The sequence below is a fragment of the Talpa europaea genome (genome assembly GCF_964194135.1).
Source record: "Talpa europaea genome assembly, chromosome: 4".
NCBI lineage: Eukaryota > Metazoa > Chordata > Mammalia > Eulipotyphla > Talpidae > Talpa > Talpa europaea.
The window spans coordinates 111,646,361-111,671,827 of NC_140070.1; the positions used below are offsets into that span (position 1 = coordinate 111,646,361).

Here is a 25,467-nt window from a genome sequence, read left to right on the forward strand (position 1 = left end):
ATATTTATATATTTATATATATAGTCTTAGACTATAAGGGTGAAAATGCTTTATAAAAGTCAATGACAGATCTCTGCAGCTTAAGGGGATGCACACTGCTTTTCTGCTCACTTCTACCTAGTCATGACAACTCCAGTCCTGCAAGCAATAGATTTGAAGGCTTAAAGCCAGAATCAGAATCAGAGCTGGACAATAGGTAAGAGGTAGCCTCTTACCTCTCCTTTTCTTAAGAAACCAGACTGAGAAGAGGAAGGAGAGGAGCTAGGGGAAATGCTTGCAAGGTCAAGCAGCAGTGCTGGCAGGGGAGTGGGCGAATGGGAAGAAGGTGGAAAAGCTCCAGGAGGAATGCTCACTCCCCCTCCTCTTTGATGCGCTGTTGCTTGTTGCGACGAGCATCCATGTCAAAGTTGAAGTCATTCCACTCATCTCGGGGTGGGAAGGAGATGGTCTGGCGGAGGGTGAAGCGCACAGCGTCAATAACACGTTCACCCCTGGTCTCGCTGGAACCCACACTAACTGTGGAGGCGCCACTTGGGGTCCGCAGGAGGTGGGGAGGGGAAGAAAAGTCATGCAGCTGCCGGTGGTCCAGGATGCCCTTCCAGATGGCATGACGGAATTGCTCAGGGATTTTTAGACTTGCCAAATCCTGTGCAACAGGGAAGGGAGGCAGGAAGAATTAGGACAAAGAAACAATAAGCGACATTTACACTACACCATTTTGTCATTTTCCTGGGCTCTTGTCTAATTGACCTGGATTTATTGATCTGAATTGGAAAATAAAATCAGCTCTCAGCTAACATTTGGCTCTACATGTACCTAGGCACAGAGGCAGTCTTGAGGTACCATCTCTGCTAATTCTTCACTGGTTTCCGTTTTTTTTTAATTGGTAAAATAGGGACAGTTGTTAGATTTGAGGGTAAAAATCCTCACACAGAAACATAAGGTACAGGGAGGGAACTTCTGACTCTAAATCTAAAGGACTCTAGTCACTAGAAGAAAGGTATTAATGAGATGTCACCATTGCTTCAGTGAAGAGATGAAAGGAAAAGATGACTAACAAGAAGGTATCAAAACTCTCTAGGTGCCAGGCACTGAACTAATTATACATATTCATAACTTCATTTAATGCTCAGATTAGTAGGAGATATGTTATACCTATTTCATAGAAAATTTGAATGTCAGAGAGGTTGATAACTCTGAAGTTAAACAATTAACTGAATTAATTGGGGACTCAGGACAGACTTTGAGCTAAAACTGTCCTATGACCAAAGGTCTGTTGGTGTTTGCTTAAGTCAGAGTGTTAAAACACATGTCCATGTTCTATGAGTAGGGATAGCAGACAACAAATACAGTCAATCTTCACTAACTGGATGGCATGTCTTACTTGTATTTGCACTGGCTTTTTAATTGGTTTGTTCCAGGAGCAGCTCACATATTTTGTGGAGCAGCATGGTGGGCAGAAAGAACACTAAACTTGGGTCAGAAGACCTTGATAGAGACTCTAATTCTATCCCTGATTGGCTCTAGACCTTCTTCAAGTCACTTACTCTCAACTGGTTTCAGTTTCTTCATTGGTGGGATGGGATATCATTCCTTTTTTAACTCAGCATATGTTGCATACTTAAATGTTAATGTGGATATGAAAGCATTTTGCAAATTATAAGAACATACTCTATGACTTTTTATCAATGATATTATGTTATGTTAGATCATTATTAACTTATCCTTGCCTCTTACAGGGGATACTTATTAAAACTCCCAAATTTAACCACATTCCTTTTCCAGGAAGGAACATCAAATAACTTAGTCTGGCGCTGAGAGAGAAGCTGAAAAAGAGGTGTCTGTTTCCAGTAATGAGCAGGAAGAAGCCGAGGTAAGGATACAGAAATTAGATAGTTTCCCAACATTTCCCACTTTGGAAACTTGCAGAGTGGAGATGCTCTGCTTCTCTATTCCAGCAGAAGACTGCACTATGAAAAAATTAATCCACAAACAGATAAGAGGCTATATCGCTTTATGCTTCTGAAACTCCCAATAAATCCAAAACTCTTAGTAAACTAGCCTTCATTAATCTGCAGGATTCTCTGGATAGAATTTTAATTGATGACTGACAGGTGAGAAAAGCATGGTCCAGAAATGGCCACGAGACCTAGGCAACACCAGCAAAGATGAACTTGTGGAGTGCAGCTGAAAATCCAAATAGCCAAAGGAGCACTCTGACATGCTGCCCCATGGGAACAAGTGAGTGAAGAGAAAGTATAACTTCAAAAATATAGGAAAGGGACAAATTCCCTCTTCCATCCTGGAGGACTCTCAAACACAGGGCAATTCTATCTCTTCAGTGGATGGATGCCATTGTAAAGTTATCTGAATCCCATTGGAACTTATTCCTGAAGCTTTGTGTATAGTTTTTGCTTTTAATTTATTCCATCGGGGACAGCCAGACAGGGCTGATTCCTGGGGTGAAGAGGAATGGGTATTGGGGTAGCACAGTACAGACTTGTCACCACAGGGCTGGGCTCTCATGCTGCAGGGGCATCTCTAGCATCGGTGCTCAAGGAGGGGGAGAAAAGAGGTCCCAATTACTAGAAGCAGCAGCAGAGGCAGAGAGGGTCTTCTCCCACCAGTCCACAGGGCCCTCTGGAAGCTAGAAGAGAGGACAGTAAACCCCAAAGACAGCAGCATGAAGAGCAGTCCAGGAGCAAAATAAGATTGCCAAAACCAGAACAACATGAGCTCCCACATGAGTGGTAGTTTAAGAAGTGGTTTAAGAAGCAAGAAAAGCCCCCTCCCATCCAGCTTGCTCCAAAAGACAAATCAATGAATATCAATATATTACTATATCAATATCAATGATTTAACCTCGTTTGATTAAATGAGGTCCAGTGAGGCAAAGTGATAACCCCAAATCCCCACTGCTAATAAAAAGCATGATCGGGATTTGAATCCATGACTACTGATATTTTTCCCAATGATCAGAGCTGGCTGGGCCATAAAAGTGAAAATGTATGAACATATGGTTCTGAGAGCCACATCCGAATTTCCCTTAAGGTTCTACTTTAAGGAGAGGCAGAAGTCAGCTAATGAATTTAAACTAGCAGCTTACATCTCAGGGTCCTATTCCTGGCTCTGTCATCAACTCATCATGGCAAATGACTATATTGTCATCTCTCCATGTTTTCAACTGAGATTAACATCACCTGCTTTCTGCTAGGATCCCTGGGACCTATACCACTAATGAGAACATCCAACTAGTTCTTTGAATTTGTTAAAGATTCTTAAAGGTGAATTAGATCTCCTCCTTCCCATCTGCATTCGGGTTCACTAGACAATGGTCTACTGACCAGGCAAATTGAGGAAGTCTAATTACTAAAAGTCTCATATGTACTGCCTGGGAATCTTTCTCCTCTGGCCATGGGTTCCATTCAAGTTGAGACTAAGAGTTATGAAAAAATGAATTTGAAATCTAGGGGAAATTGACTTATACAGCAGATGTCACCAAAGGAAGGAAATGAAGAAATAAAACTCAAGAGAAAAGTCTAACAGTTACTTACATCCATGGAGTAATGCTCAATCTGATAGATGGTGGTCAGCCCCTGGGTCGTGAAATAGTCCAGACATGATGAGCAGCCCAACCTTGCTAAGAAACTGCAGAGGGAGAGGGAAGAGGTAGGAAGAAACAGAAAAAGAAAGTTCACCCCAACTGCATTGGCGAGATAAAGGAAAACCCAACATTTTGCCCTGGGATGCCCCACAGAAGAGACGAAGGGCAGATAAATTATATGTTGAACTTGGATATGAGGTTTGGGGATGATTGGTGACTTGAAATTTAGGTCTTGAGAAATTAAAATCAACTGTATGGATTCTTGCCAAGCAGTGATTTTCCAGTGGTGACCTGTGGAATTCTGGGGGTCCTGCAGACCCTTAGGAGCCACTGCAGGGGTGAAAGGTCGGAGTCCAGTGGTCAGGTTTCCACTCCACCTGCCTTCTGACTCTTCATTTCACAAAGCGCATCTTTACTTCAATTGTTTTGCATTTAGGACTTCTGAGAATGGTCCATGTGCCTAAGAAAAAATGGTGTGCCACTCTACTGTGAAGTTATTCATGCTTTTTGACATATGTCCTCCTTAGAATACAGACCCCTCCCTTTCTGGTGTTGGTCTGACTGATGATGCCAACCCTGCTGTAAAGCCAGGTGCTGGAAGGCATAAGCCAGGCACTATGATGGCTACTGTTACCTCAAGCACCTGGGGCTCAACACACATTATTCCAGAAGCCACATGAAAGATTCATCCTGTGCATGAAGCAGGGCCCACACCTTGTACACTAGAAGTGAGATTTGGGTACCTCTGTGGGAAACAGATCTTTCAGGCTTCATGCATTATTTTCTTCTGGCCATCTGAGCTCCCTTGTATGGATTGTGCTCATTCCCCAAGTGGTAAAGCAGAAGAAACCACCAGGTTCTTGAAATTCCCTGCCATCTTACTAATATTAAAACTTTTTTTTCTGGACATCCAGCTCCAAAATTATGAGCCCATGGTGGCTGAGAGTTATGAGGCCTAGCGAGCAGGAAAGGGAGCGAGATAGAAAGTTTACTGCCCTTTTGGGAAACCCAGCCCTGAGCACCAATTTGAAGGCCACAAATGACAGTATAAAAATGGGAGGGCAGAGAAGGGAATAAGTGAAATGGGGAAATAGGCATGAAAAGTCACATGCCTATAAACTCACATTTCCACTTTTCCCATTCAAATCCAAGCTGATCATCATGGTTTTCCTTGAATGAACCCTGCTGACCATGACACAGGTCAGAGATAACAGTGGCTGAAATCCACCACAGGGCTGCTTTCTTTCCAACTGTGCTATTGACTTTCACAGTGTCCACCCTCCACCACCCAGAAATGCTTAGGATGGGCCCCCAGGGGCACATGCTGTGGACTCACCTGACAAGGCTGCAATCTGTGGGGTACGGAGGTGGGGGGGTGCAGTGGGAGGTGGATGGCATGGAGAGAGGGGGAGGGAGGGCCTGGGTTGGGCTGAGTCCATTCATGTCTCCAGCCATTGGCATGTGGGTGCCCATCATAGGAACTGAACAGAAGCAGGAGGAACAGAGAGGGTTACTGCCATCATCATGTACCAGCATCCCAGCGGTCCATTTTGCCTGGATTAATGTGACCAAGGTCTAAACCTTCCAGCCTTCTTTTCAGTCTTATCTCTCACTATACCCCTTCATGTACCCTATATCTCATCAAACAGAATGTTCACCAAACTTCTTGATCTCTATACCTCTCTTCGGACAATTTTTATCCACTCCTTTCTCTAATTCTAATGCTCTGTTGAATTGCTTATTATTCTTATTGATGATATGTTCCTCTCTGTATTTGACTTCATGGTTACATTTCTATCTCCCTCATTAGAATAATCTCTTTGTGCATAGAAATTAGACCTTATCCTCTCACAGTGCCTGGCACAAAGCAGATGCTCAGTAAACTTCAGTTAAGTGAACTCATGAATAAATCTGTGAGTAAGGGAATGTTTGGAATATTTATTTGGAAACAGCAGGGTTTATTATATTTGTAGAGAAACATAAGCCTAATACAGGAGGATTCAATAAATATTCCTGCTGTTTCTTACAGATCATTTCAGGATTGTATTCAGGAAAACAACCACCAATAACCTTTTTTTATTAAACCATAAACCGGGACCATTCACTTACAGAGAAGAAAATTCTAATAGCAGTAATATTTATGAAACAGATTTTTGCCCTTAGGCCAAAGCAGGAGCAAAATAACATACTTACAAAAAGATTAATATAATTTGCTTCTGTTTTAGTGAATAGTAGTTGCCAAAGGGGAAAGGCCTCTGCCACTAACTAGTGAGCTAACGTGCATAAGCGCCTGTGTCAGCTATTTCCCCCATGACTTCCCTGCTAACACCAGAGGATAATTGTGAAGTATAAATAAGGAAAATTAAGCAAACTGTAAGTTATACAAGCATAAAGGATCATCATCATTACTAAATTTTGTTGTGCCAGGAAAGAAATTGAGAACTCTAAGAAGTCACAAGAAAGAAAACAAAGTAAAAAACTGATTCCTATTCCTTTGGCTGTCAAAGCAGCAGACCTGTCAAAGGGTATGGTTTTGAGATTCAGGATGCATTTATGCATTTATGACTAGGGAAGGGGTAATATGGTTAGCATATTTACCAGGTTAGCGTATTACCAGGGAGGGGGTAATATGGTTAGCGTATATGTTGACATGCCAGGCAACCATTCCACATATATCTCTACTTCATTAAAATCAGGATATAGGCCTGATTTTAAAATCAGGATGTAGGCCAGATCACAGAGTCATAATGCTAGCCTCCCTTAACACCTTAACTTCCCAGTCTTCCCAATGCAACATTAAAATGCAAATTTAAAGAGTTAATAAATAATGAAGGATTTCAAAGGACATGGCTGGAGCACTTATTTTATAAGGGGGTTTCTCAGATACATGTGCAGTATCCAGGTTTTACCATCCTTGCATTTTTACCATCTTGCTTTTAAATAAAATTTGAGTAATAGCTAGATTTAGTTCTTGTAGACAAGGTAATTATATTACAGCAAATCTGTCATCTATTTCTCACATTGTCTTTTACATTTATACTTAATTGACATAAGGAATTTGTGTGTAAATAATAAAAGGGAAATTCTTCTCTCTATGTCAACTCCCCAGTGACTATGTATGGGATGGAGTAGATGACTTGAGAAGGTAAAGATTATAAGAACACAAAATCATATCAACAGTGATAATATAATGAATGGAAACTGAGTATTAGAGCAGAGAAGTGACTTTTCCAGACCTGCACAGCTAGCATTGCATGCAATTAAGTCCAGAGTTCATGCTACTTCTCTAAATTTTAAGTCTATTTCCCACATACTGGATGCGTTTCCTTTTGACTCTTTCAAATGATTTTCCCCATCTACCTAAGAGATGATTCCTCATCCCAGCTGGCAGAAAGTAAACTGCTATTTTCACAAATATCTTGTCCCACTAAAGGAATAGCCTCCTCCATCTCAATCAATGTGCCCTGTAATGAACTACACACTTCAAAAATGAGGAAAATTCACTCTGAGAAACCCAACCCACTCAACTGATATCTGATCTGTTTCACTGTGCATTTCACTTAGCTTCAGAGCAAGTCCTTCCCTTACCCCAGAGTGGAGTTTCCCCTTCATTAGCCCTGTTATTCCTTTAGCTGCAGTTAAAGGGAAATGTTCTTACTGTTAGCTCCCATGCCGTCAGGAATGGTGGTGGGAGTGAGGGCGTTGCGCTGCTGTGGGTTGATAAGCTGGCTCACGGAAGGCAGCTTGTTCATGCTGTTCATTTTGTTCAGGGGTGGGGAGCTGTTACCGTATGAAGACTGAGACTGCATCGAGGTCCTAGGAACACAAACATGGGAATGATGGTGAGCATGGGACACCAGAGTGGGGACTGGTCATTCCCAACAGGTCTCAGATTAAAATGTAACTGTGAGCTATATCCTTGCAAAAATATTTTTTCCAAAATCAGTGACAAAAAGCTGCTTATGTTTCCACCTGAGAACTTCTGTCTATAGAGAGATCACAAGGCTATCATAAAATCATATTTTTCTTAAATGTGTAGAGTATAAAGTTGAATATCTTCTTAAAGCATCTCCTTTGTAGGAGGGAAAATAATTGTGTCCTCTTTTTTCCTCAGTTGTTATCTCCATTCTTTCCCCCTTCAATTTAAATAAATTTGAAAATCAATAATGAAAATGACTTGAGTGGAGACACAAAGACTTATGAAAGACATGGAGATGCCAATGTCAAATTTCAGCTGAGGCACTTCATTTTAAACTTCCTAGGCCATTTGCAATATGCAAAAATAACTGCAAAGCTAATCAGACAGAGACTTGGCAGTACACCCAGCTGTCATGCAGAGTCCCCGTCATGAAATCATGCTTCCTCGGATTAGGTGTTCATGGATCATTAGAGAACCCACTGGAATGCTAATGCCTTTTCTATACAAAACAAAACAAAACAAAACAAAACCCCAAAAACTGGACTCCCAAACCAATGTTCTTTTGATTTTCCACAAGTCTCCTGAGAGGCATAGAGGACAAAGTAATTTTCTATTTTACAGAATTGGAAATTTAATAGAATTGATTTGTCATACCATGCACTATTATACATTTGCTATTCCCTACTTGACTGCCATTCTTGGCTTTTTCTTCAAAAGTAGTGACGTCTACTCAAATCAGGAGAGGATATAGATTCAGAAAATCAAAGTTTGTCTTCCTTCAGCATATATTAGCAGTAAAGAGTGTTGCCTGGTTTTCTCCCAAAAAAACTATTCATACTATATGCATATGTACTTACTGCATGAGTTTGAGGTCAGAGGTAGAAAGACTAGTAAGAAATGGTCACATCTATGAGAAGATCATAGAATACTGGACCTACAAGGATAATAATCCAACCTACCTCATAGACAGCTGTGGTGAGAGCTGGGAAAACTAAGAACAAACTTTACAGGTTCTGGGCATTTACAATAAGAAATTCCTATGACCCCAGAAGAAGATGATTTTGAGCATGTATCTAAACTGTGGTGGGAAATGTTCCCTTATAACACTCCTCAAAGTATCTCATTTTGTTCTGGTTTGTCTCCTCTTGCTGTAGCCATAGCTATATTGGAGGAGAAAAAAATAATTTGAGCTTTATATAAATTTTGAAAGGTTTACAAATGAGCCCAGGGAGCAAATAAACATTATAATAATGTTTGAAAAAAAAAAAAAGTGGCTCCAGCAGTATACGGTAGAGTAATACAGTTTACAGCATTCTCTATAAGGAACAAAACAGGCTCTATTCCATAGCACTGAAGAGCACAGATAGTGGAATTCAAACTATGCTGTATACTTATTTGCACAAATAAGCACGACAATGTATACTTAGCACTTCAGCATTTTATAATCACTGACTTTAAGGAAGGAGGGTATTGATTATTCCTTTACCCTCTTTCAAGTATTCACAAATATAGATCTATGTTGTTATAAATGAATGTTTATATAATAGAGCCTTCCAACTGCAAGATATTTGAGGTGAACAAGCTCTCCTTTATTTTCTAAATGATTCTCTTACATGTGATTTTTATATATGTTATGGCAGGGCAGGGATGGCCAGAAATTATTATGTCTATTATATAGAGGGATGAATGTAAGCTTCTAGGAAAAAAAAAAAAAATGTCTGCGATCACATATCACTAAATGATGAAATGAGATATCTCATGGCCTGTACTCCAAGAGGTTTTTTCCTTTATTTTGTGACACCTTTGCATGAATAAAATAGTAGATTACAGAATCAATAAATGGGTGAATCAGGAAGAGAAATTTGGGAGACTGAGCTAGAGCAGGGAACAAGGGATGCTGTAAGTGAAGCCGATTGCCTCCCCCTGCCCCCACCCTTACCCGCAGCTATCGCCAAGTAATTCTGAATCCACTTCATGCCTGTCCAGAAGCTCTTACATCTTCAAACCTCTATAGGTTCATACCAAAGTGTAGGAAAGCACAGGGCAAGGTGGCCAAGAGATGCTTTGCTAGTGTTTCTTCTAAGTATCTTGTCTACCACACAGTATGTAAGATTCAGACAGTCCAGCCTGCAGAGACAGGTTGGTCATCTGTAACGGAAGGAGACCTATAACTATCTCACACTCCCCTGAACCAGGCAGACATGCAGTAAGAATGGAAGGATGCATTGTTTAAACCATTAATGCCCACCATTAGAAAAATAGAAGTATATTTAAAACATCTGCAAAAACATCTGCATGTTTTTTTGGGACCACAATTGCAGTAAATGTTTATTTCCAGTCACAATTCCCTTCTCCCTTTCCCTCTATGGATTATGTCATCATTTGTATAGGCCCAAAACATCTGGGCTCACCTTCCACATCTGAAACAAAATAATTCCTTGAGATGTTAAGCAACACTCCTGAGTCTCACTTTCTTAATCTGTAGAACAAGCATTATATTCACTCCAGAAGAATTGCTATGAAGATTGAATTAGTTTATGTGAGAGTCCTGGGCATTGTAATTTGTAGGTGCTTAATAAACATTGGTTCCATTTACTTCTTCCCTCCAGTTCCAAATGTTTAATACTATAGCATATGGCCAAGGGAATGAGGAATCCGTTTAAGTACTAATAAAAGGAAGTGGTATATTTTCTTAATTGAACAAATCCATAAATTAGGGTGAGCAGAATGGTGATAAGAGAGTGTGAAAAGGTCAGACATTCTGAATGCCTCCCCTTCTCTGCAGGCATTTAACAAGGGAGTCTGTTTGTTAATAAGTTTGCATGTCTGAAATAGAAAGAACATTCTGATGACCTCTGTGTGCAGTGGGAAAGGGAGCAAAGCTGAATACATATGTGGCCAATTTATAGGCCTTGAAGAACAACCACATGTATTTTTTCATTACAAATAAAAACATCACAGTCCTTGAGGAGACAATGCCAAAGACTGCTGGGGAGCTGGAGACATGGAAAATTTGTTCAAAGACAACAGGACCTGTGCCATATGGCTTTTTTTTTTTTTTTAAAGATTTATTTTTGCGTAGAAGAACTAGGGTATAGGCCAGAGGTGCGGGGCTGGGGGTGAGAGGATTCACCAGAAACAGAGTGGGGAGCAGAATAGGCAGATCTACTGAAATACACTGCTGAGGAGGGCAGCAGACAAGACAGGAAATGTCTCTGCTGTGTCATGTGGGTTGCTCCCTGGCCGGGGTTCAAACCCATGTCACAGTGGTGATAGTGTCGTAGCGCTGAGACTTAACTCCTAGGCCAGCAGGGAGACCGTTCCTCAAAAAACAAACAGAAAAAAGTGAGAACACAGATCTTCTCAGAAAACTAACAAGGCTTAGGTGTTTTTTCCTTTTTTCTTTTTTTGGTCAAGGTTTATTAGGTTTTTCTATGCATCCAGAGATGTACAAAGGCATGTCTCACAGATTTCTAGTTATGAGGAGATATTCTAGCGATATCAAGTCCCTGTTCCTTAAACAATTTAGACTTCTATATACATTAGTAAGAATAAAATTCAGAATTCCAGAGTAATGATCTTTAGGTCATAGAGGATTAGAAATGGGTTTCCTGAATCCAAGTCTTTTAACTATCTATTTGCTAGAAAGTCAATATCTCTAAGACAGAAACTGAGTCATTTTCTCTACCTTGCTGGAGATGCCTAATATCCCATGAAAATATTACTTCTTTTGCCTTAAAGCTGCTATTGTCAATTAAAAAGCAACTCCCTATTAGAATTTGGGAATACCTCTGAGTACATCTGTTTCAGCTAACTTCTGGAGTGCAAGAACTGAGTGGGGGGTATTGGGACTAGAACAAGATATCACTGGATGAGAAAAGTGTAAAATGGGGAAATTCATGGCACATCTGAAACAAAACTGTTCCTTCTCCAAATTCTGCCCAGGACTGCCTGGATTGTAACCTTCCTGGGGAATCTTGCTTTTAAAGACAAAGGGCAGCATTAATTCTCTAGATAGATCAAACATAATTGTAAAATAATTTCCATAAGTTCAAAGATGTGCACTTATAAAAAAGACACTGTAAAAATAGAAAAACTTAACATAAAAGAGTGTAAAAGGAAAAAATCATGAAAAGCAAATGTTAAAAAACTGAATAAATTCATGAAATTTTTACAGAGATTTATGATTAAAAATGGCAAGAGTGAGTGAAAACACTTTGCCAATGTAATGGGATACTCTGGTTTTACTAACACACCTTTTTTTTTTTTTTTTTTGTGGGACCCTCGCTGGCGGCCGGGGAACGAACTGGCGCTGCAGAGGCTGTGGGCAGCCTCGCAGCCTAGCGCTCAACCGCTGCGCCACCAGGGTAGGCCCTTTACTAACACACTTTTACCTCAAATGTAAAAGTAAAAATATTTTTTTCTTAAGGATTTTTCTAAGCTATTAGGTAAATTATTTTAATTTCAAACACTTGTTTTTGAAACGTTAAAAAAACATTTATTCAAAGATCAGAACATACTGTAATTATTTCTGGACATATTTTCCTGTATCGATTTCTGGAAGAATATTTGCTAATGCTTATGTCACTAAAGTCAAATTACTTATAAATTTGGATTTCATTTAAATTCCTTTGAGTAAATGTGGCAATATAAGATATAATTCAAGACTTGCTCAGAGATGTGAACAAATGTTGCTAGTTTGCCTGGTTTCCTATGATGAAATTAAACATGTACAGGACTAAAATACATTTTCAAGTTAGTGTAGGCATTGAAATTTAATTTGCATACTGATGACCTTGGTACAGATTTTCTTAAATAAAAACACCAAATACTGACAAAAATGTAGACAGAGCCAATGTGAATGTCCTATTATTATTGTTCTTTAAACTTACACATCATATTTTAAGCATTGAAATAAAAACATTCTAGTATTTAAGGAATAAAAAAAAAACAATAGAGACAGAAAAGAGAAACTGCAAGATAAACCAAGATGCAAAAGTTTATTGAAAATTAAAATCACACATCCATAAAGCAACAGCATCAGTAACAAGAAATCATTTTTGTGGGGACACAGAATAAAGGGCTGGTGACCTTGTGATTTTTAAAGTCTATATGCTATTATATCAAAATAAGTATTTTTAAGGGAAAGATATAGATTCTCAAAACTTTTTGAACCCAAAAAAAGAAAGCTATCTATCTCTCATTGTTAGGCAAGAGTGTTTAAGACGTATGTGCTAGGACATCACTGGACAAAGGAGTTTGAGCTGTGTCAGCCTTATGGCTGCTTTTATAGGATGACTCAGCAATAGGAGCTCCAATCAAACAAATAAATCAATGATTGGTGAGAGGATCTTTTAACTCCATTTCAGGAAGGGAAGCATTATATTTATTGAGTATATTCAATACATGGTTTTTATCCTTGACCAAATAATTAGGCTGGCTTTAACTTCTTGTAAATGACAAAATAGGCTTTACTTGCCTTGGGGTCTAAACAAGTTTGGGAATAGGTCTCTAGGGTTTCCATGGGCAAGGAAGGCTATCATATCAGATGCTGACATATGGTGGCAGTGACAGTATCTGACCAAATGTTTAATGAACCTTCTACCCACATATGAGGGGAAGACACTAATAATGCAAGTTTGCAAAAAGAAGAAAAGAACATCCCCACATTGGCTACTTGGGGTAATAATCACATCTCTGCCCAGCAGTACACTTAACACCTTAGTTTGTTATTATTTGCAATATTATTGCATGACCAGCATTAAAAGGGCCTGACTGAGTCCCTCAGTCATTTACAATTTATGCACAGACAATAACTTTTTTCTCCTTTTCTTAAAAAGACATCTTAAATTTGAGACCTGCTCAAAAGCTTCTTTATGAGATTTAGAAACACAACAGAAGGTAACACAGAAGAGTTCCCATGGACATGTGCATGTCCCTCTTCCCAACCTGAGACTCTCCCTTCCAAGAAACAATGCCAAAGTTCACAGACAAACACAGCGTTCCTGACTGATCACCACTAGGTCTAAGGATACAGAATCTGCAGAAATATCCTTTCTTGAAAAGTTTTGAGTCCCTTCAAAATATGTTCTCACTAGTGGCTGTGTGCTTTGAGCAGCTGGGTCTCTTAGCCAAAGCGCCTTCAAGTCCTGCTTAGGAGGGCTGGGTACCCACACACAGACACACACACATGGAAACACGACAGACACCCACTCCAAACACAGAGTTGGGACTCTAGGGGTACACCGATCGGTTGGGGGGGTTGGAATGTCTAAGGAAGACGTCAGATTGTTTTGGAGTTTCTCTCCGGGGCTCCACAAGCTCATTCCTGAAGCAGGCTGAAAAGAGACTGCAGAGAGGAACCAGAAAAAAGAAAAGATGAAGGCTTAGCACTTCATACATTCAAATTAATTGAATACAGAGATATTCTCCTACTTTCATGATCATAGCATAGAAAGAATAAAATGCCTGAAAAGTTATTTTTGATCTTTCCTTTTTAATCTGCCTTTAAAATTATTCAGAAATGATGTTTTTTCAAGATTTTTATGAAGGAAAAAAAGTGAAATAAGCCAGTTGTAGTTAAACAGACATATTAGAATCACTTGTGGAATTAAAACAAAATGCTTTTTGTCCTGGATCCCTTCAGAGACCAGACTGGGGCCAGGCACATATATTTTTAACAAGTTCCACAAGTGATTCTGTTGAGCACTACTGAGACAAGGTAGGTTAAGGTGGTTAGCATAGTGCTTGGCATTCTGAACTCGATAAATGGAAAAAGAGAATGCAGAGACAAGAATTAAGTTTAATCTTTTGTAAAATGTCATCTGCCTAATTATCATGCCTCATTACTATTCTTGTCAAACCTAACTATGAAGTATGAAGAAATATGATTCTTATCAGACTGGGGGCTGCGTCATCATGCATTTGCAAAGAACTATTAATGAGCATTTTGTATGTGCTGAGATTGAGATGGATAAATATCTTAATCCTTTTAGTCACAAACTTGGCCTATAAGTGCACATATCAAACCTATGAAAGCAACTTTTACATAATTAATGTCATTAATGCCACATGGATGCCAGAAACAAATCCTTTTATTTTGTTAAAGGTTGTATAATCCCATGAACTGTTTGGGAATTGTTTCCCAGATGGCTTTCAAATTACTCTGGCTATTCCTTGCAAAGGAAAAAAAAAAAATTACTAGTTGAAGGCTCAGATTCAGTAAACCATTTCACCTGCAAGAATTGGTACTGCCAAACTAAAGACATTAGCTTTGACTTCTTGTTTGAATATTGCATTTTGTGACTTCTCTTGGAGCAAGAAATGAATGAGATAATAGGCAGAAACCAAGTTTTAGTTTTGACTAAGAGGTATGGACCATAGTGGTTCAAATTTCAAGACCTAGAAATGAGATCAGTTCTACAATGAATGAGATATAAGAATTTAGAAAAGTGATTTAAGATCTGATTTTAATTCATCTGGTATTTTTCTTCATTACCAATTCAGAGGTAATAAATCTCTTTCCTGACAACTTAGTGACATAGCTGTAAAGTTCAAAAATAGATTGCATAACCTTTAGAACCTAGTGCAGTTCTATGGACTATAAGATTGCATTATATAAAATTGCCAATTACTATTTGACTATGGAACTGGCAATTTCAAACACATATTCTGGAAATGTGTACTCCTAAGTCAAACCTAGAAATTGAGCATTAATCATATCTATCAGTGATATACAGACTTGCACCTTTTGCTTTCTCCCTACATTGGTAATCCTGGAAATACTGCTTGCTTCTCCCTTAGATACATGAATCTGAGGGGAAAAAAACAGTAATATTGAAGAAAATCATAGGGAAGTGAGTTTAAATAGGATTTACCCTCGAATCACAAGAAAAAATAACCATCTAATGCAGAAACAGGAAAAAAAAAGGAATAGATTCTTGCTTTAGTTTTATTGTTACAACTTCCTTAACTAACGAGGCAGACCAGAACATTGCAAAGAGCTGTGTCTTCCAAATATACATCTCACTTTAGCTTCATTATGATCTGATTATGAAAACAAAGGTATAGTTCATTGAGTCTCAGTTTTCCTACTTATGGTAAGAAGAGGTTAGAACTAATGCTGTGAAGGCCCACTCTACGTCAGTATTCTCAGCCCTGCAATACTATTGAACCACACTCATCAAGTGATCATAGAGGACAAATACTAAGAATGTCACATATTGCCATTAAAATTAAAGTGAAATCATCTTGTATAAACATAAAAATAATTTCCAGAGGAAAGTCAGAACTATGCTAAGTAAAATTTTAACAAAGTGATGTTGGTCTGAGATCAGGATGGAAGCCAACAAATAGGACAAGTTATAGAAAAAAATGAAAAAGAAGTAGCACTGGTCTAAAACACACAAGTCAGAAGATTCCTAAATAGGTCTCAAGTGGCTCTGCAAAGCTGTCTTAAGACTTAACTGTTCTTTAAAATATGAAGGCACAAAGCATAGTGTTAAGAAAGGGTTCAATTTGTCTTCACCTTAGATTCTGGCTTCTATTAACATTACCCCCATGTTTCTTTTAATGTGTGTAAATGAACTAAAATCAAATTTTATCATAAATGGTGTAAAGCCTTCTTACATCTATAACAATTTAATTCATAAAAACTTGGTGTAATATTTATCCTCCAAAAAAATCTATGATCATGAAGGTAATTGTGAAGGATTTTTTTTTAAAAAGGAAAACCATGCACAAATGAAAAGCAAGCAGAGAAAAAACACAAAGTGGAAAATCAATAGAAGTAATTAATCAATAGAAGTATATAAGTATTTTATTACTACCTTGTAGAAAGTGTATTCCCTACTCACTAATTTTCCCTCTACTATAAGGGAAGTACAAAATTGATTCCTTACCAGTATAAAATTGGTATTATGTTTTTAGAAAGGAAATCACAGGCTATTATAGGCATTTTTAAGCTGATTTATTCTTTTCAAATGATTGCTACAGAATTAGATTCCCATTTATCTTTGACTAGACATTCAAGTTTTTTCTTAGAGATTTGCATGAAAATAAAAGAGCTGGAAAAAACTCAGCCAAAGAATACAGCAACTAGAAGATTTATATATATGTCTATCAATCATTGGAGACCCATACATATAAACTGTAACAATGGCATAATTAGACCAAATGTCCATAGTATGTAAAGACTGCAGTTTGCAACCTAAGATTTCCATGCACAGTTATTACAGCTGAAGTTAGTTCTTATATACTGTAGGATAACAATTCAAAAACATGCAGTGATACTTTTAGATGGACACCCCAGAGAACCATAAGTTACTAATTCCACACAATATATTGGTGGCCACACATGCAGCAAAGTGAAAAAAAAATGTATCTAAATATTTTGGGTTTTTTAAGGTTAACCATTTAAAGATGGAAGTTTTCTTTGATGAGCTAGATTGTTTTATGAAATATGAAATGCAAAATAATATCCTTTAAGAGTCAGCCACTTAGACATAGCACTGGATAACATCATGAAGAAATACAGGGTTCTGTATTCTCACATTCGCCATGTAAACAAACATAAGTAGCTTATGTCCCTGACTGACTGTAATTGATTCTTCTAGCTTATATATCTCTAAAACCATGTGACTAAATTATTCCCTTTATTGTATAACTGAGAGAAACTGTTTAAAATTGTTCTACTAACATGTATGACACTGAGAATAACTTTCCAGAACACTCTTAAACTTTCAGAAGGTGTTCTAGTTAGGAATTCATCAAGAAATCTTAAACTATGGAATGGCTGGAATCCTATCTTTCTCATCTCTATCCTTAATACTTTAATGTAAAGAGCTTCAGCAAAACTATGCTATGTGAATCAAGTCAACCAGTTCAGTCTTAGTTGATGATAGGATTGCACTGCTAACTACATTTTATGTCTAGATGGATATGTGATAAAAGAGATCTCTGTTTAAGACGGGGGTCTTTTTATTAGGCTGGGCATTTATTTAGAAATGTCAACTTAAAATCACTTGAGAGTTTCCTAAAACCTTTTAATACCTCTCTACTTTATCATATATAGATAGACAGATAGGTAGGCAGGTAGGTAGATAGACAGGTAAAGAAGAGGTTAGAACTAAGTTCTTAATGGTCTCTCTCTGCTCCACTCTCATTCACTACATATCTATGGATTAGTTTTGACTCCAGTGGCAGAAATGAGTAGCTACAAGAAACCATATGAAGCAGAAAACCTAAAATATTTATTATCAGTACTTTACAGAAAAAAGAGTTTGCTGACTGGCATTTCTAGGTAGTCAGATCTATTAAGTCACAGTCTTTAATAAGTATCAATTTGGCCTAATAGTCAAAAGAAACAGGGAAGAAAATCACAGAGCAACTATTTCAACATGATATGCTACTGTGTAATTCTTCTGAAGTCCTTATCTTATTTTTTTCAATTCAGGTAAAATTGGCTTACAACATTGTGATTCAGAGATATAGGAACACACTTCTGATGTCTTTTGGCTGAAAACAAATATTTCCAGTGTGAATAGGACACAATTTGGGATGTTTCTTAACACTATCCTATGTATATCCTGGGGAAAGCACTTACCCCCTCTGGGTCTGTAAATAATACTAGCGGTGTGTTTCTTTGATCACCATTGTCTGATTTATAAGGACTATATCAGTTTACACTTGAATATATTAACATATATTTCCATCTGCTATCCTAAAGAATCTAAAGGATTGGCAGTTGGAATTCTGCATGTAATTTGGGTTCTAAATTCTCTTTTGGAATACTTTGTGTCTTCCAGGAACTTCTAGATTAAACTTTCTACTCAGCCTTCCCTATAAAACCTTATAATATGATTTGTAACTCATTCATGCTAGAAGTAAATGGTGAGATCCTTTTCAGGCAGAAAGGGGTCTTAAATGCTCATCTTTTTAATGGCCTTTAAAGAGAGAGCTGCTTTTTATCTAACCTGCTGCTGCCAACCCTATATATACCCTGCAGCCAATGGATGCACAGGGATCCCTTCAAGGTATCAGCAAGAGAGTCTGGTGACCTCAACTGTATTTATGTTGATTATAAAAAAACATAACATGCTCTCTTTATCGTATGTTCCATAGCTACCACAGTTTAGTAGCTAAAGTGTAATTAGAAAAGAACCATTACCTATTGTTCATTTGCATTTCAATTATAAAGACAATATTTGCCTTAGGCAAGATGGTTTTGGTTTAATCTCACTTTGCGGAAAGAGTAAAATCAAACATTTAAATTATTCAAATGGGCCCAAATGGATACATTTTACATTGATCTATAGATTCTGTCAATATCTTCAGTACAGACAAGATATCTTAATGACAAGTGATTTTTAGTAACCATAGAAGGATAAGTATAAACAGACTTGATTCACCAACTTCCCTTCCTTTCAAAAGAACTATAGTATTCTGGTTAGTCATAAAACAATCAACATCATCAAAGATACAAGAGTCAAGATAAAAATTAACATATAAATAGGTTGAGTATATTCCAATATGGTTACAAAATCTGGCCCAATTTATGCAAAAATGTAGAGCAGGAAGTCAATCTAGAATAGGGATGTTAAAATTTGGCAATGTGATGCCACTTTGCCCCTTTTACACCCATAGATTTTCCCAATGAACATGCACTAGGTTTCAAAATGCTTCTTAACACAGCACTCACAGAGGTCACTTTATATATATGCTATCCCTAACTACAATGGTTTTCCCCAAAGTGGATCAGGTATGCATGCCAAAAGAGTATGAGGCAATCTAATGGGATAAGGGAAGATCAAACCTTTCTAAATATTCACATTATTACTAGTATAGTGTATGTACTCAAAATGCTTAGATCAAGGGTATATAAAAGAGAGCTGTTAGTATGAGTCTCTTTGAATTCACCTGAAATGATTTGGATTCAATTTCAGAAAGTAGAAGCAACTTCTTAAAAGGCAGGTTTTTGTTGAAACTGAAAAAGGTCCCCACACTAGCTCATCTGGACCTATCATGTTCTTCAGTCTCACCACCTTATCTCCAACATCACCCACCAATCCCCCTATTGCTAGCCCATATAAATAGTCACACTTCAAAGTCCTAAAATAACACACTCACTGTTTCTGGAGTAAGTGCTGGTGCTGCTGCTGCTGCTGTTGTCTGTATGTCTCAATCGTGTGCTGAGGAAGATACTGCATGAGCTCCAGGGACTCCTTGATTTTCAACAGCATTTCATAGGTCTCCCGACCCCTCACCTATGAAAGAGAGCAGGAGGAAAGAGAAGGAATGATGAAGATTTGTAGAACTATCAGGATAGTCGGTCCTCATTATTCATGGATTCCATACTGGCAAATTCATCAACTTGCTAACATTGATTTATAACATTAAAAACAACCCCAGCGGCATTTTGTGGTCATTGCAGACATGTGTTGAACGCTGGAAAATCTGAGTCCACCACACCTGTTTCCAGCAGAGGCTGAGCAAAGTGATGCACTGCCTTCCATTGTGCTGTCATATGGTGAACAAGTGTCCTTTTTCTTGTTCTCTCTAGTTCTCTCATATTTTTACATTTCTATACTTTTTAGTGGTGAATTTTCTGTTTAAAATGGTCCCTGAATGTATTCTGTGTTCCTAAGTACAAGAAGGTTGTGAAGTACCTGACAGAGAAAACACCTGTGTTAGATAAGCTTCGCTCAGTTATAGTGCTATTGGTTTTGAGTTCAATTTTAATGAATCAACAGTGTCTATTAAATAAAGTATTCATAGGTAGAAATACACATAAAACAAGATTATACACTGATCAGGTGCTGAAAATATTGTGAAAAGAGGTAGGAACTGAATCCTGCAGTCCCCCTAGGAACAATGATTCAGTATTCACTAGAATAGCATTCAAATGACTTTAGAAAATGAAACTATAACAAATAATGAAAATTACTATAACTACTGCTGGAAGGACAAAAGTTTCTGCTGGGCTAAAATGTGCTTCTCTCTTTAGAGAGCCTCTAAAATGCTTTAAAAAGTATCAGCAGGGCCAGGACTAGAGTGAGGCAAGGGACCAGATAGGGAGTGAATGCCCATTGAGGTCTTGTGCCAGTCCCATTCCTGACGATGAGAAGCAGAATTTGTCAAAATTCAGAAATTGGAAGATTTTCTCTACTTTTTGTTGGATTCACTCCTACTCACTCCAGCCTTACTATCGGTTCTGAGAAGCTTGCTCTAACCTCAGTCTTCCAGATGGAGTCTTCTGTCTGTCTTTTGTGCTCCCACAACTTCACTCCTGGCTCTGTTGAAGCATTTGCTTTTTTTTTTTTAAAGATTTATTTATTTATTATTTATACAAGAACCAGGGTACAGGCCAGATTAGCAGGAGGGTGAGAGGATTCACCAGAGACAGAGTGGGGAATATAACAGGCAGACTGACTGAAATACACTGCTGAGGGGAGCAGCAGGCAAGACAAGAAAGGTCTGTCGCACCATGTGGGACCCTCACTGGCTGGCTGGGATTGAACCAGCACTGCAGAGGCTGTGGGCAGCTTCACAGTGCTGCGCTCAAGCGCCTGCACCACCAGGGGAGGCCCGCATTTGCTTTATTGTTTCAACTGTTTGCTCACTAAAAGGCAGGTTCTTTGACATTAAGGACTCTATCCTACTTATTTCTCAATGTCCAGCATATTTACCACTCAACAAATACAAACAAATTCCTGTTAAATTAATAGAGTTTTTTTTTTTTTGTTCCCAAGCTTCAATTTAACTAATTTTTCATTAAATGTAAGACGTAATTGAATACATGGATTTCATTAATGGAAATGAAATTACTTAAAAAAAATAAACTTTCAGGTGATTTCTATTTTGGCATGAAAAAATATCAGGTTTTCTAGAATATTTAATACATGGGGAACATTTCAACTTAAACTTCAAAAGTTGGTTCCATATGTAGACTGAGAAATGAGACTGAGAATGTTACTAAGTCATTGATTGTTTTACCAGCAAAAAATCCATTTCCCTGATGATGAGGGCTCAGCGAAGGCAGAGAAACAGGTATGGCTTACACAAACCTGTTGAATTGCTTTAGATTTAGTCTCAGGTGGAAAGTCCCAGTCAAATCTCCAAATCTCCTGGCTTTGCTTGACTGTCTCACGGGTTAAGTTAGGTGGCATATTCAAGGACTGTACTCAAGGACTATACTGATTACTCCACTTTAGTGCCAGTCTAGATGGCAAAGACCTCAGAATAGTAAGAATTCAAGGAACTGCAACAGTGGTCTGAAAAAGGGCACCCTATTGACCAAAAGAGGCCAAAGCCCCCTGCGGGAATGAATGATCTCCTTACAGCGTAATTGGGCCCAGTCTTCTGGCCATTCATATATAATTGAGGTTTCTGCCATGCTTGGCTTTTTTATAGTACTGTCTAAAAAGAAATCAGAGTCATCTCTCTATAATGGTATCAATGTTGTGAAGTCTTTCTGACAGATTTTAGTTCCAAATTGAACCAGCCAGATAGTTTCGGATAATTTGTCACTCTTAAATAATGGAATGTAAGTTAATTTTAAATGTTTGGGTAAGTATAATACTATTAAGAGGATAGGTCTGGTTGAGCAGTAAGTAGAAGAGCCCATACTCCTAATTTATCCTAAAACTCTGGAGGGAAGGGAGAATTTCCTAATTTTTTAAAAAATGTATATTTTCTCTGTTTTACCTCAGTGGCCACCATCACTCCTTTCCTTATTGTCACAGATAATCAGAAGATGACAAAAGAGTAAAAGTGAAGGTAAAAATGAAACAGTCATGAGTGCCCAATGGAAACTCACTGGTAAATATAACAGTTCATCATCGGGGGATCTTCGTTTCTTGATGGATGTCATCTGGATGCCATGTGTGTTCTGACGAAAAGCTGATGGAGGAAAAACACAAGTTTCATACTGGAAACATTTCTGAAGCAAGAACGCATTTATTAAACAGAAAGTAGCTGTAGTGAAACCTGGGAGATCAGAGTTCCTAGTTCTAAGCATCCACTTATTGGGCAGTGCTAGCTTTTCTAGTAAGTGTTAACCTCATAATAATGAGGTGGGGGTAGGGTGAGGCAGAACATGTGAAACAAAGAAATTGGGGACACTGGGAAATTGCCTTTGGCTTCAGTAGTACTGCAGGTTTCCCTGTGCCTTGCTGCTTGGGTCTGTGAACAGCTGTTAAGGGAAGGAAGATAAATTGGTTTTGTGTTTTATTTTTCAGATCATTTATCTTCCCAGGAAGTAAATGTACATTGTAGAGGTTGTCTTGGTAATGCATGCAGTCTTGTGTGTCCTGCCATCTCACTTTAGTACAAAGATCATACAACTTCTGGCACATATTCTCACTTTTCAGGTCCTCAGTTTTCTCTTTGGAAAGATGCGTGAATTAGCTCATAAGTTCCTAAGGTTTTCACTATTAGAAATTATGCCCAGGATTCAGGGTACAGAGATAATCTCCTACCAAAATTAAGAGAATCTGTTTTTATTGAAAGTCATTCATTTGTAGATAACTGGTATAAGAAAATGCCATCGGTCAGACTTGAGTAAAATTAGGGTGGAAGCATAATTATTTATACATAATAATAAATATTTTTGAAGAGTAACCAGAGAAAGAACAACAGGAAAAGAAAATCATGCTAAGAAGCTAGAAGTTAATGTTAATGGTTACTAGTTGTCAAAATATTTTGTTCTGTAAAAAGTAATACAATTTTTGTTTCTTATGGTCATTAATCAGAATAATATTAAAAACTTTCTGAATAAGTAAATTACATTGTGATTGGTTAAAATATTTGTAATGATATCAGGCTTTGGCAAGCCACCTTCTAGAATCAAATGTCACAGTTAGAAGCATATATGGATCATATATGGTGTTTCCTGCTCTTTGTTACTTGGGGAGGGAGCCCTCTGTGGGGATATACCTCATGGCAAAGGGGGTTTCCAAGTAGAGGATGGGACCACAGACTGCCCTCAGTGCCTGTCCCTACACCAGGAACAATTTCTCCTTAATCTATCTTGCACTGTGGATCCCATGAAATATTTCATTTAAAATCATGCATTCACTGCTTTTCAAAAAGAAGTACAAAAGTAACAGACCCAAATCATTAGGCTCACTGTCGATGAGGTAACTGAGTACACCAGAGGGTCATACACATCAAGGTTCAATGAAACCCGGATCAATATACTGCTCAGACGGTGTGTTATGAACAGCATTCTTAATTCTCATGATTCCTACAGACTCATGAGGTAGGAAGGTGCTATTGTGAGCCTTCATGCTCAGAATAGCAGAAAGGAAAACTGATATTAATAGACAAACTAGCCTCTCAAACTAGCTTCATAAAGGTCGTAGGGCCTCACCCCAAGAATTCTGCCTCAGCTAAACTGGGAACTGAGAATTTGCATTTCTACCTGGTTTTGGACCATGCTGATGCTACTGGTCTGGGAGCCAGCCCCACACATTTTGGCTACTACTGGGCTATCAGATTCTCAAAATGATGATTCCCTTGTATAAGGCTGGAGTGTGTACCTGGAGAACATCAAGGCGACTGCCCTTCCCACTGCTGCTCTAGGGCTGCAAGTCATACACTTTCTCTGACACACTTCGGTCTGATTAAGCAGCTTCTCAAATACTCTCTAGCCCCGTATCTTGACTCAACCCAAGCCCGTTGGGCCACTACAGCTACTTACGGCGCTTCGTACCATCACCATTCTTTGTGCTGTCCGAGACTTGCTGCTTTCTGATGCTGTCTTCATCCGCTTTTCTGTCTCTCCCTGGGCAAGCACAGATCCGGGCCTCGAAACAGCGTCGGCCCAAGACTTGCCCACTAGGAATTAGAGAAAAGAGGAAGAAAGAGTTAAGTGAAAAGAATTCTGAAAGTCCCCTGGAGTTCTCCCATGCCATGCGCACCCCCCCACCCCGCCCCTGGCCATCACCAGAGCACCACCACCACCAGCAGCTCAGTCCCAGTGCTTTCAGGATGGACCCATCAGCACTTGGCACGACACAAAAGTGCTAACACGCCACAAGCAATGTTAGTAAATAACATTCCATTTGCTCTGCAAAGAACCTCCAAGCCATTAGCTGAACAGCTGTATTTAGCTACATATTTTGAAGGAAACTTGAGTTAAGCCAGTGGATGTCTCAGGATAAAATCCCCGTAGGCAGCCCAGACTTACTCAAAGAAACTGTTAAATGCCTTGGGGGCCCCATGAAAACAAACACTGTCTAATAAGAAACTATTCCAGTCAAATGTCAAGAATTCAGGTATGAAGTGACTTGCACACCTCCCTGATTCTTTTTTCCCCTCTGTCTTTATCCACCCGTTCTGTCTCCACTTTCTTAGATCTTTTATGTAAGTGTTTGCAGCAAGGATTTAAAGCACAAAGGACAAAATCAAGGGTAGTTCTTTGCTGTGCATGCCAAGGTAATGATAAAGCAGACATAATTTCACTTTGCCCTCTGCCCATGGTTTTGCAGAATGACAACTCTGCTTATGCCACTTACTCTCTGGTTTCCAGAGTAACAATGATTAAAATTGGACGGCGGTTCATCCCTCCAACACAACTGCTGTTACACATGAAATTGTATAAGACTGTCGTGAATTCAGTGCCAACCTGAATATGTGGGGAAAAAAAGCCCATGTTAACAAAGGTTTGAACTGATATTTGTCATTCGCAGTCCTTCCTTCTTTTTAAACAACTCTACTTCGGCTGAAGTGATGTGCTTTCTTCCGAGAAGGCCAGGTCAGAAACCCATCATAGATTCTCTTTGTCTTGTTTCTTGGGAAGCTTAAAGCCATTGTTTACAACAATGGACACTACATAAGGTGAGGAATGCTCTTCCAAAACAATTATCTTTGACCCTAATCATTTATAAGCTGACCCACATCATCCAATTGAAACAGGGTGACATATATTAAAAATCACTGAAAA

General features: G+C 38.5%; 1 protein-coding gene across 9 annotated transcripts in view; it reads right to left on the bottom strand.

Annotated features, from left to right (window-relative positions):
• Positions 1–349: 349 nt before the first annotated feature.
• The window catches only part of TP63 (tumor protein p63), a gene marked incomplete at both ends in the record, with an annotated part of 199,268 nt that continues 174,150 nt past the window's right edge, over positions 350–25,467 (bottom strand). For 3 of the 9 annotated variants that reach the window (XM_084231726.1, XM_084231728.1, XM_084231730.1), the window contains 8 exons: positions 350–646; positions 3,555–3,648; positions 4,941–5,085; positions 7,263–7,420; positions 19,650–19,786; positions 22,339–22,421; positions 24,223–24,359; positions 25,040–25,149. In XM_084231726.1, the coding sequence (XP_084087852.1) occupies positions 350–646; positions 3,555–3,648; positions 4,941–5,085; positions 7,263–7,420; positions 19,650–19,786; positions 22,339–22,421; positions 24,223–24,359; positions 25,040–25,149 (1,161 nt within the window). Of the gene's footprint in view, positions 647–3,554; positions 3,649–4,940; positions 5,086–7,262; positions 7,421–13,757; positions 13,873–19,649; positions 19,787–22,338; positions 22,422–24,222; positions 24,360–25,039; positions 25,150–25,467 lie in introns of those variants that run through there. The other 6 variants (XM_084231727.1, XM_084231729.1, XM_084231732.1 and 3 more) reach the window with 3 other exon arrangements.